Raw genomic sequence first — 13,350 nt, forward strand, 5'->3', positions numbered from 1 at the left:
ACCTTGTATCAGGTGGTAGCTCCCTGCAGCATTGCACAAAGCTTTACAGGCTCTTACACAGTATTTAGAGTATTAATCAGCTGCTCCTGAAGACAAACAGATCCAATAAAATTATGTCAACCAGGCAAAATTTGAAATGGGAGAGATGGGCTAGTCAACCAACTTCCACCTTCAGTTTCCCTTCATATATAGACATATGTATTACGCATACTAGAGAGAGAGGGACTTGCTCTTAAAAGACTCACAGCATTACTTTTGGGAAATTAAAACATAGTTACATTAAATCACTACTTAAATGCATCTCTTAATTAAAATATTAAAATGCGAAAGTCAACTGTTAATTATTCAAAAAAATTCCCAGGAGATAAACCCACTGTTTTCAGAAAACTCATTTGTACCCTATCCAGTTTCTTCAAACTTAGTATAAAATTAAACTCTAGACAAAGACTACTTCTGGCATTGCAATAAAGATTATGATGCTGTTTTTGAATCCTGATAGCATAGGTGATAGTCTGTAATTGCAACAACATTTAAAGCCACAATTATCATCTGGGAAATTCCAAAGCGTCTCCAGTTATGTCAACGATATCTTCAATAAAACCTTCATCTACTGTAAATGCTGATTTTCCTTTACATACGTTTACACTTTCTTGTAAGAACTTCATTGCTCTAACTGGAACTTTTAGAGAGCAGTGGGATGGGAGGCAGATCATATATACCAGAAAAACAACCACTCACTTCCCTTCTGCACCTATAGAAGATTTGTATTTTTAAAAGGTATTTTAATAAATATCAAATAACTATTTAAAATCAATTCAGCTGCCAGCTTTCACTAGAAACATTATATAAAAGGTTCTTATGCCTATCTTAGTAAAACAAATACAGCACTTGTATATTAACAGAAAACATAGATTTTCTTAATATGAGTGAGGGTTTGCCAAAGCAGATGTTGCAGGTGGGGAGAGCTCTGGGACTTCTAGAACTATAAATCTCCTTCAGAGCTGCCTGAGTCTTGTGGCAGCAGTTCTGCAGTCACCAAAACATGGTTGTCTCTGCTGGAGGGAGATGTCCAGCTCAGTCTCTCTGAGGGAAACAGAGGAAACACACACACACACACACACACACATATATATATATATATATATTGAAATCCTCTCAGAGAACTTCTATATTAAATTAAAACACACAAGCTTCTCATGATTTCATGATTCTGGGATTTTTTTAGTACCAAACTCCCTGTTTATTTAGCCTAGTAAAGCTGGTTTAGAACAGCTCTTTTCCAGCCACCATAGCAGGACAGGTTGGAAGGTGCTATCACAAAAAAGAAATGTGAAGTACCACATCTACTGTACTTGCAAGAGGACTTGAAAGAAAAGCTCTGAAACTATCTCAGAACTTTCCATTCATAAAATCTCTGTAGTTTAGGGTGGGAGATCATTATTACTGGGTCTCAGGGAGCTAATGATGATACTAATTAAGAAAAATAATTAAGCTTTGACAAAGTTTTCAACAAAACATATTTTATAAACATGCTTTAGAAACGTTGATAATCAAACTGATTTCTTTTGTAAGCAAGATCTTTTATACTCTGGTAATTGCATGTAATTCTTTTTAAAGACTACACATGGCACACACACGCCTCAAAAGAATGAAATAGAAACAGAAAATGGAAATTTTAATGAGGGAATGATCAAAAATTGAACAGAAATAAAGACAATTGCGATGGAACAACACTAATAACATACACTCTAGTATAGTATGTTTAGGTAAATAAACTAGTGAATTTCCACTACCATAAACTGTCACATGTTCACACAAGGAAAAGGCACTCTTTCATTATACTGGAAGACCAGCTGTACCCCAAATTCTTGGAACTCATAAGCAAATTTTTAGTGAAGAGTATGAGGGAGTGGCAGATGCATCCTTTGGATTTACTTCATCTCCCTCCCCTCCTGACAGATTCAAATCATGTTTCAGATTTTCACAGCTGCCATTCAATTATCTATTATTTTGCAATGAGCTACAACCTAATAACGTGTCACATGTTTTATTTCTACTGTTCACTAAAGTGAACTCCATTTCTGGAGAAAGAAAAATAGAATCAGAGAGGGAACAATTTTACTTTTAGCTTACTATAAAAGAGAACCATTCTTCACCAAGTATGAAATTACTGTCAACCACCTGGAGTTTCATATCCTTTCAGTGTTCACAGAAAAAGCATACTCAGACAGCACATCACAAAAGCTGAGCTATTATAAACATCAGCTTTAATAAGCCACATAGCATTGCTCTCAATATTGGCTGTAGTTGCCATAAAGACTCCCTATCCATTTTCTAAGTAATTTATTTCATTTTATTGAAAAATGCAGTGAATTAGTATCAGGGAAAAACCTCACGAACTAAAATCATAGCCCATGTTTATTTTCCCCCTCTAACAAACGAAATAAACAATAAATGGGTCACATCACTGCCCAGGATAGGCAGGGATCTTCAAGGTCCCTTCCAATCCAAACCGTTCTATGATTTATGGATATTAGGTGGGATCCAGTGATCATATGTCTTCTCCATTTCCCTTTCAAAGTTTTCTTCTAATTGCAGAGTTTTAGAACTTTTTGGTCACAGATGCCTATATTAATTGATTTCCTAATTTACAGACTCTCAGGAGAAATTTATGTTAATACAACAATGAATTCAGTTCTTTGAATATGAAAGTTAGGTCAAGCAAGGATCACCGCATTTAGAACATAAATCCATAGTTTGCAGTCACACACATATTCAAATGGGCAACTTCAGATTAAGTATATTTATATAAAATATTACAAGACTGGAGACACAGCACAAAATCTATGAAAAGATAACACCTGAATAAAAATATCAGTAGTTCTCCTATTTCTAGCATTATTTTAGATCAATTACAACAATAAAGAAATATAGTAGACTAAAAAGATCAAAAGGCAAAGGAAATTCACAGGTAAATTTACAACAGACCATCCCGTGTAACTGCACCTGCAGAAAGCAAGGCCCACATCACTGCATGTTACATTTTATCTAGAAGTCTCACTCTAGAACCCCTCAGCTCACCTTTACTTTCTCTAACTTCTCATTCTCACATTAATTCTCACAGTTCACTGCCACCTCAGCAGTGCTAATATTATTTTCGAGATGACACCATAAAGCATAAGATTCAGCATCACTCTCCCCATGGTCCCATCTAACTATACCTAAAGAAAGGAGTTCCATGTACATTTCTCTTGATGACAGCCAAAAAAATCCTCTTCTTCCCTGCAAATGGTTGTCCTTGCCCTCACTGTCCAGCTCCTGTTTTCTCCCACCATCACAGCAGAAGCTAGGCTTGGCTCATCTCTTATCAGCCTCACAGGCACAGAAAACCATGGAGGACCTCCAGCAATGACAAGACTATTTATAAGCACAGTCACCTTTAGATCCCAGTGAAAAGAGGGTCCAGTCTACCCTAAGTTCTTGTAAGTCTGAGTCCCCAGCCCACCACAGATGCCTTGACCAGTCTTTATGCCACTTCCAGCACCTCTCCTACATCCCTAAGTTCTCCCCCTTCCTGCATCTATCTAATAAAACTGAATTTTGCCTATGCACAACAGGTCAAAACTAAAACAATGGAAGTCATGTACACGGAAGACACTACACCATTAGAAATCTCTGAGGAAATTATTCCTTCTAAGTGTCTTCATTGCCTGTTTGCAGTTGGCCTGAAACCATATCACTCTCGTAGGGTTTAAGTTAAGGCTTATGACTAACACTTAAGGCAGCCTGGAAAACAGGACAGATAATCACCATCTATTAATTAAAAAAATTCTCAGTATAGAAGAATGCTTAACAAAGAACATGAAATAATGCATTACTCATGACCACCACCCAAAAAAAAAAAAAAAATCAATGGCTGAAATGCATGAAAAACCTACCAACTTTTACTGAAGAGACTGAAACCAACATTCTGGAGGAAGAAGTAGAAGATAGAGAAAGAAATAATTAAACTGGGGGACATTTTGAAAGGTTACTTGTAGCCCTAACTATAAACAAGACCAATCTAATCAGGTTTTTCTGGTGAAAAAAGAAGTGACCATTCAAAACAGAACAGCCATTACTATGTCATATATTTGGTCTAAAGATATTATTTCAGTGATGCATACAGTGACGCACAGGAATCTGGGATTGGGTTTTTTGGGCAATGTAAGTTTAGAGGGCTTTTTTTTTGTCTCTTTCCCATAATGAAATTCTGCAATTTGCCCTAATTAACTCAGTTTTATCATTGTGATTCTTTAACTGTACAATAATAAAAAATATTCAGTCCTAGTGGTCTAATTTTATTCTTTCAGTCATGTACCACAGATTACAGAGAAAAGAACCTGTGGCCTACACTGTGGAGTGGTTTGCCTCAGACACAAATTCCCTTCTCTCAGGAAAGATAAAATAAGCATGTTCCCTTTTATTGACTTCTACTTTTTTATGGATTAGTTAGGAGGGGTACCTCACGGACTGAACTTAGTATCTTCAATAAAGATATCAAACTGAGCAAACTGAACTCTGTTAATTTACACATACAGCTCTAAGTATTCTTTTGAAATTCTCATTTTCAGTTAGAGAATAGCTGCTTCAAAGAATGTCTACACTGGGCAGTGCAAGGCCAGGTAAATACCTAAGATCGTATATCAAGAAACAGATTAAAAATAATTAATTATTACATTTCATGATTCCTTTTTATTTTGCATACTGCTAGAGATTGATCTTCAACACTGTTGCATACTGGTCTGTCAGGATAAAGCCTCTGATCATGTCCTATGCTTTTTAGAGCCCCTAATCTCATCAGACAATGTCTGCAACAAAAAGGCTAAAACAAAAATTTGTAATATTGTGCTTCATATTCATCCCAAGTGTACATTAGCTTTTTAATGCTATGCCATGTATACATGCATGCATATGTGAGAATTAGGCATACAAGAAATAACTGCACATGTAAGACTGGAGGAATGTACTGACCACCTATCCAGGAAAGTATTCTTCTCTACTAATGAGAAGAGAAAAAAAGAAAAGTGAGCTGTTCTCAGCTTCTGGTGAAATGCAATATGCATCCAAGACACATGGCATGCTAGAGATCAGTTCACATAAAACAAATGCAAGGATTTGGAAGTGAAGAAATTGGACTGGATAACAATTATTAGATTTTAGCAGTCTTTATAACAAAAAATAAAGTCTTAGGAATTTTTTCTCCTGTAGTGATGCACAATGCAAAGATGTAAGAGACGTCTGTTACAACAGAAAGACCTGGGCATGGACCTACACTAACACAAGCCCCATTTTCAAGAAACATTCACCGAATTCCCAACATATGGATAGCAAAACCACAATTTAAACACCTTGTTAAGGTACACCTTTCCAACAGCAGTTGGCACACTATTGGCGCTACATCATGTGATGCTCTCTTTACACAGAAAAGAAACAGTTGTATCAAATAGTTTCTTCTCATTTTTATTAAATGAAAATAGTGATAAACACCACATTTACCTTCTTCAAGGCCAAGCAAGAGGAAGCTACTCACTGTCCTCATCTAAAAATACCAGCAAAGACATATTGTACAGTATTTAAACTGAAAAAAATCTCAGGAAAATGTATGTAACCTTTTAAATGAGAGCCCAAGTTACTGCAATTATCTAGTGCTACCTTTACTTTTTAAAATCCTTTCTTTCCTCATAGCACTTGAAACTGACAAACACAAACTTTTTTATTCTGAACAACTTCAAGCACCTTGTTTAAAACTGGTGTAAAAAGAATGCCAAACATTGTGGAGATTATTTATAAAACCATTGCCAAACGTATGCCCTACACTTTGACCTTTTACCAGACAGACATTTTGCCTTTGCTTTTTCATCATTTAGAAACAAGTGCAGGAGAATGCAACCTTGGACACAGTCAAGTCTTTTTTAATCAGCACAGAAAAACTGCTGTTCCAAGTGTTGCTCCACAGCACCAACTCTATCAAATTGTCCCATCAGAGCTTCAGCCTTTTACATTATACTTGAGAGATGAACTTCTAGTAGTAAGATTCTTTGCAGTGAAGAACCATATTTGTCATCAGAAACTGGAATGAAACAACCTACTTTGTATACAGCAGTAAAAGACTCAAGACCACACCTCCTAGAAACTGCCACATCCTTTCAAGTAGGCATTTTACACAAAACATAACTATTTTTTAAAAGAGGTTTTCATAGTACTTGTGTTCAGAAGAGTAAGATTCATTAAACTTCATACATAAACATGTTTAAAAAATTACCTACAGACACCAATGTGAATGATGGATATGAATCTTTCTCAAGTAACTAAAGTAGAATCTTTCATTTTAAATTAATCAAATGCAAAAGACCAAGGCAAAGCTTTAAGTAACTGCTAGAGTACTATAATAGTATTTCACAGCTAAAATCAACATTATTTCACAAAATATGCACATAAAAATGCATATTTACTTTAAAAAGGGAAATGCCCAAAAGAAAGGGAAATACCAAAGCATATTGCAGTCTACTTGATAACAGAAAAAAAGTAAATCATTGCTGCTTCCAAGGAAGCAGGGCAATAAAGTTATAAATATCTTTTTACAGCTTGATAATAAATTTTTATGTTGAAATTTACTCCAGAAAGAATTACATTCTTTTGACCACTCTTCATATAGGTTTCTTTCAGGAACATAACAACTTGCACACATAGCTCAATATCAAGCAGAGAGGCAGAAATCAATAGGGAATAAGACAAGTGAAAAGAACAAAATACTAACATGGTTTACTACAAACCACTTACATAAACATTCCACAGTTAATCTTCTCATAAATATGGAATAAATATAACCATGAAAGTATGAAATTTAAAATTTTGTTATGAGTGGATACCTAAAAAAATAGAATCTTAATATATGCAGCTTTAAATCACTGTATTCATTTTGAAATTTTGCCTGGTGGAACACATCAAAGTAATTTAAAAAAACAAAATCAAGTTTGTTGAGTAAGAAGAATAGGCTTGCAGCATAATTTGAAGCTCAAGCATGGGCCCTGATGAACAGCTGTAGGGGAAAAAAAGAGTTCTCAAAGGCAATGACCACCACAACTATGTCTTTCACTCTTGTAACGCACCATAGGAAAAGCAGCAGTCTCTTAAATAACTGGATTCTACATTATACAACAATTAAACACCCTTCACATAGGAAAATATCCTCTATTTCTAAATCTACATAATAATCACTTTTCCCTATTCAACATCTTTCCCATGATTATATGTGTAAATGCTAAGAAAAATGCCGCAGCCACAGTTCAGTTGGTTATGAGTAGATTTTAATATCTAATTAAGATGGGTCAGTATTTCAAAGAGACACTAGTAGAGATTAACTGAATGATACAATAAATGGCATTGACTCAAGTGGCAGCAGTATTTTCTTTGGGTCTAGAACAAAGTAATATCCTATGCAAGAGTTAAATATGCTTTCATCCACTCTGTCATCTTGAAGAATGTCTTTTATTAATGCAACACAGACGCCTGCCAGGGTTTTCTTATCACCAGAATCAATGCTGCTTAAGGTGCTATATTTCAGACATGACCTTACACCCCAGTTCTACTTTTGTTCACTGTGGGGCCCTATTTACAAAAAGACTTGGCCACCTAACCTTTTATGAGTATTTCCGTCGCAGAGCCTCTTTCTTTTCTGTTGCACCATATCACTGAGCTCCATTCAGGGGTCTGCATCAGCAGGGGCCAAATAAAGATTATAAATAGTACTTTGTTCTGAATATCCTAATCATAGATGTAAATATATGTGTCTTATGAGACTGGTACTGTCTAATAAGTTTGTAAAACACACAGACATTATGAAACTGTAACATATTATTATAAAACATTTACATACTCAAAGACTGTAAAACAATAGGATTTCCTTACTATGACATATTTCCCTCCCACACTTGAAAGCAAAGCAAATTAACATATCATCATACTTCATACATCTAACATCAGCTCTTTAATATAGTTTATAAAATACAACAAAAGTTGTCAATCTCAGCAATAAGTCAGAAAAAGTGCAAAACAAGTTCCTTACTAAAACTATCTGACATATGGATTGACTTTTCAAATAATTAAAGGCTTAATATGCTTGCCATTTACAAATCAAAATCAACTGATGTGACGGGCTAAAATCTGGTACTTGATCTTCTACTGGTGAAACAGAAAGGAAATACTTTCCATTTCTGAGAATGTCAAAACCAAGGCTCTGAATGGGCAAGGCCTTAGAAATACCACTTTATTCAGTATGTTACCATCATTCCTTGTAAAGCACAGTTCCTGTTTCTAAAACCTAAGAAATGAGAACGGATGGATCTTCAGCTTGAACATTTTATTTTGTTACACCTTGTAAAGCACTGGTTCATTAGGGAAGGGGAATAACAACAGTAACTCCTAATTTTCTCTAAGAGTAACAGTCTGGTATGTGACAGTGGAGCAACCATATAGCTCCTCCCCAGAAGCTTACAGATGCTTCTGTTGTCAAAATTAATAGCTGTTGAGGTGATTACCTTAAATATCATAAGATTTTAAAGGTTACAGTAAAATTGTATTTATTTATTATTAAAAATCTTATAAATCACATAACACACCAGGTAAAGCAGGAAATATTTGCATGTTCTGTAATAAACTTAAGCTAGGCTAGGGTTTTAACAGCCTAGACTATTGTGTGTACAACCTCTGTCACGTGTGAATAAATGTACAATCACTATTCAAAAGCAAAGTTTCTGAACTGACAGTACTCCCAAGTGGTCACACTCACTTGTGAACAAGAACTGCTCTTTATCTAACTTCAAACATTTAATCTAGCACATTTAATCTAAAACTGCCTGCTTCTACTTTCTAAGTTTAAAGCCTGATTTCAACCCATTGAAATGGGAGTTTTGCAATTGATATCCTGAACTTCATCCCCATGTCTCTAAAAATAGTTCTCATTTTTTTACCATTTATGTCCAACTTCAATGGCCTCACAGTTCTTCACCATCTTGATGCCACCTACATTTGCCTGTTCTGATTATTTTGGCTGCATTATTTTGTTTCCTTTTAAAAAGTGTAATGAAAGTGAAAGTATACAGGCATTTGCATCATCTCATGATGTGAGGAAAGGGGAGGAGAGTAGGCCAATGGCCTTCAATTTATTTTTAAACTCTCAATGCCCTACAAAGTTTTCCTCTACAGTCAGTATGAAGCAATAAATTTAGACCTACTAATAAAGCTGTGGGTTAGGGATTTTGCTATTTATCAGCTGACATGAGACTCTGAGAAATAGTCTGTGGAATGTCAAAGAACTCCTGTATCAAGGTTAAAGACCACTGAACCAGATCCTGAGTTATGGAAGGGACATCTCTGTAATACTGTGATTCATCCATAGTATGGTAAGTAATTCTGCACTGTTGACCAGTTAAGCACTAAATCATGAGAATTTTGTATTTCCATATTGACACATGAATTCAGAATTTTCTATTATAAATAACTAACAATTTATTTGTAATAAACAAAAATCTTTCCTAATAGCACATGCATGAAATTTACATTTCAAAGAAATTTCCAGCAATTGTTAATTAATTCTGTTTACAGCAATGGTTTTAAGAAACTAGTTGTACTAAAGAAAGAAAACCTTCAAAATAATTCTGAAATAAATGAAGAATCTTGATTATCCTGACTCCATCTCCTAACAACCTCAAGCTACAACAAAGACTCAACATAAAGAATGAGGTTTATGTTTATGTTCCAGAACAAGGAAAAAATTATTTCTTACATGTGCATTTAGGTGGGCTAGTATCTTTAAACGAGCTATGAAACAACCTCTGTCAGGTGCTGCACGTGTGTGTAAACTCCACATTAACAGAGTTACTATACATTTTGAATCACTGGGTTTGAGTGACAGGTGCAGCTGCTGGCAGCTTTTAGTTTTTTAAAGAATAAACTCCTGGAAAACAGTCAGGTTTTAACAAAGCAAATATGAGATCTTGTCACGATCAGTGGCCGAAAACTTTAGACACCTATTAAAAATACCTGTGAAAAGAGTCAGCTAGAAAATACCACTTTTTATTATTTTAATCTCTTACTTTAAAGACAGCGGCATAAGCATTCAGTGGGTAGAGAGCAAACCCCTTAGCTACCTCCCAACAAACAGTTGTGTTTTCTCTCTACTTTTCTTTGTATTCCTTTCTCTTAGACTTCAATTGGAAAAATGTAAGAGCTCCTATCACAGCTTTCCTAGAAGACTAGTTCAAGGGAAAGCAAGATCTAGCATGAAATGACAGCAGCAGATGCAGAACTGCTCAGCCTGTCTTATGTAATTTGCAAGCCTAAATGTCAAGCCAGTCCACACTAATAACAAAGTCATGGCTTCTTAGACCTCCATGTAAATCTGTACTCTGTCCCAGCACCTCACAGGGAGGGAATAGTTCCTTTCAAACTAACCCCAGAATGCAAACCTCCTTCCTGAAAAGGCATTGTTACAAGCAGAAAAGCACCTCCGAAGCTTTTCATGAAACCATAATAAAACAGCCTTCAGAAGCACATTAAACAAAGTCTTCAGCAGAACTGCATTTTAAACAACAGTGATTTGTGGTGCTTCTGAACACCTTTTGTTATTTTTATTATGCTATCATTCAAAACTATATACAAAACAGTAGTTTGTACAAACAAGATGATTTGTATATCTAAACCAAAAGTAATTTCAGTCTCTGAGCTCCTGTAGCAAAAGAAACCCAAAAACACCTGAATCAAAAAGATGCTGTTAGATGTTCAACTCTATAAGAATAAAGCAATTTCTGACATGTGTCATCTAAACATTTCACTCTCCTCATGTATTATTCACAGAGGTTATACACCAAAGTCTGTTTGTATATGCAAATCCCAAAATTCTATTACTACCTGAAACCGCATCTGAACGCTTCCAGAATTAAAAATAAAAGGAGCAGCTTAGCTTATTTCAAACACTTGGCCTTATAGCCATTTGATGTACTGAACTTGAGGGAGGCCAGATAAAACACAAGTTACTTTTTCTTCTGGTTTGGCATATTCATGACTACAGGTAAGCTCACACAAATTTGTCTTTCAATTTTTGGTATACAGTGAAGATTGAGTAAGCAAGCAATAAACAACAGAAAAAAGTGTTTGTAACTATCTCACTGCTGAAAACCAGCACTATCAAGTGGCAGCAATGCGAGTGTCTTAACAAGATTATTATTGCCAAAAATATGACAAATTTAGTCTCCCCAACTACAAAATGGTAAGACAAGAAATAACGTAGCTAGTATGTCAGCTAGTATATCAATTCCAGCTGTGTTCAAAATGCTTAAACACATGCACCTAATAAAACTCAGCCCTGAAAGACAGCTGTGAGGGGTTGGGTGTTCATTTTGGACGAGGAACTCACCCAGACTTCAAGTCTGTAATCCGTAAACAATTAGTAGCATCTAGTCCTACTTTTCCATTCCTGACCACACTGGAAATGAAGGGTGAAAGTGCTGGAGAAATTCTGTTCAAGGCCACTTCGGGTGACATTTTATGATGTTCCTCCTTTCTCTTCTCTTGAGCTGCAAAGGGAGAAAATAAAATTTTTAAATTACCTGCTTATGTGATGTAGATTCACATGTACTTTGCAAACATCAATAGAAAAAAAGCTAAGCACGCAGAAGATCCGGAGTGCAGAGTAACAGAACTGTGCACAGGTTATAGAGAAAAAATGAACACAAGTGGGTTTTTTTCCTCCCACCTCTGCAACATTCAATGAAGCCTGTTTATTCAGTATCAACATAAAGCCAGAATTATGTCCTAGCCACCTTTAGTTAAGGCCCTAACCCTCTGAGAATGAGAAATAAAATTGAGGGCCACTGACACTTCCCAGCCTAGTCCTTCTTAGGGGCATTCCCAGTCTGTAATTGACAAGTCACACTTGTTCCACGTCCCCTGAAATCAGTGGAACTTACATTAACTGCAATGGGCCCAGGGGTTTGATACCTCTCAGTATTCTCACCTGTAATTTCCAAGAACACTAGTGTCCTCACTAATATTCGGTATTAGTTTTATACCACTTCATTAGGTGGCAATTTACAGGACTTCATGGTGCCTTTTAAAAGCTAACACTGCTTCTCTTTCAGTGGTATCACCACACTCTTTGAAAGGCATCTTAATCTTCCTTCATGTAACAGATCAGGAAGCTGATGTAAACACATTTTAAGCACAGCTTGTTCAGAAGTGTTTACAATTGCACGACCTTATGCTAAATCAATTAGGCCATTAATTTAGCACACTTTAGGAAACTGTTGCTTTCTAGGTGAAAAGCAGAAACTGAGCACACGCACATTTTAAGTCGTTGTAGCACAAAAAGACTACAGTATGTGAAAAACAACGTACTGAAAAAAACGTGGTAGGAGAAGTGAGAGAAAAGGAAGGTAACCAACCTATTAAAATGTTGATGTATTTGATCACATTCGAAGGCACAGAGCTTCATATGAAAATTAACTGAACTTGGTAGTCTTGGAAAACAAGGCAGTAAATGACTGAAGGTAACATGAACTTGCCACTGACAAGTGGGACAGAAAAGCTCATACAGAAACCATCAGCATTAAAATTTTTTTTAAATGGCATTTAATTGAAAAACACTAATGCACACTGCATTCACTTTCTTAAAACTGCATATGGACTGCTGTATTAGTAACTGTTCTATAACAAGAGTGTGAACAACTCATGGCAATAATTGCAATTTTCTGTTGTTTCTCACACTCAGTTTACAAGCATTAATTAACAACTAATGGATATTCTGCAGAATCTACTATATCTCTGTAACTGGGAACAACATTAAATTTAACATTCTGTTCTCATGAAAGCTATTCACACTGGAGTAGAAGGAAGCAACACTCAAGAGTGTTTGTCCTAGATATTCAGAAAGTATCTTAATAAAGCAAAGGCCAGGCACTTTAAGGCAAACTGAAAGACTAATAAAGTAAGACTTCCTAAAAACAGTAATTATCTTAAGTACACTGGCTCCTACATTTTATGGCAGTGAAGAAGCTGAAGACTATGTATCCATGCCCTGACACATAATGTGTTCTCATATATGATTTGTTTAATTGACAATGGAACAACTTAAGTTTGTTTAGCAAACACCTACAGCAATTTAAGATACTACCTCTGGTTTGCTACTTTTCTACTAAAAATTTCTGCCTACTCACCTTTATTCTTCCCCAGAGGGACTGAGAAAACACAAGCCCATTCTTGACCTATTTCAATGCAAAGTCCAATGGCTTAGATTGAACTTCTAATAAAAAT

General features: G+C 35.7%; 1 protein-coding gene across 1 annotated transcript in view; it reads right to left on the bottom strand.

The window, feature by feature from the left end:
* The window catches only part of BABAM2 (BRISC and BRCA1 A complex member 2), a 161,130-nt gene that overhangs the window by 146,091 nt on the left and 1,689 nt on the right, over positions 1-13,350 (bottom strand). Inside the window, exon 2 of the mRNA XM_066547872.1 lies at positions 11,456-11,615. Within this exon, the coding sequence (XP_066403969.1) occupies positions 11,456-11,583 (128 nt within the window). The 5' untranslated portion in view covers positions 11,584-11,615. The remainder of the gene's footprint in view (positions 1-11,455; positions 11,616-13,350) is intronic.

The sequence above is a fragment of the Molothrus aeneus genome, chromosome 3 (genome assembly GCF_037042795.1).
Source record: "Molothrus aeneus isolate 106 chromosome 3, BPBGC_Maene_1.0, whole genome shotgun sequence".
NCBI classification, from domain to species: Eukaryota; Metazoa; Chordata; class Aves; order Passeriformes; family Icteridae; genus Molothrus; species Molothrus aeneus.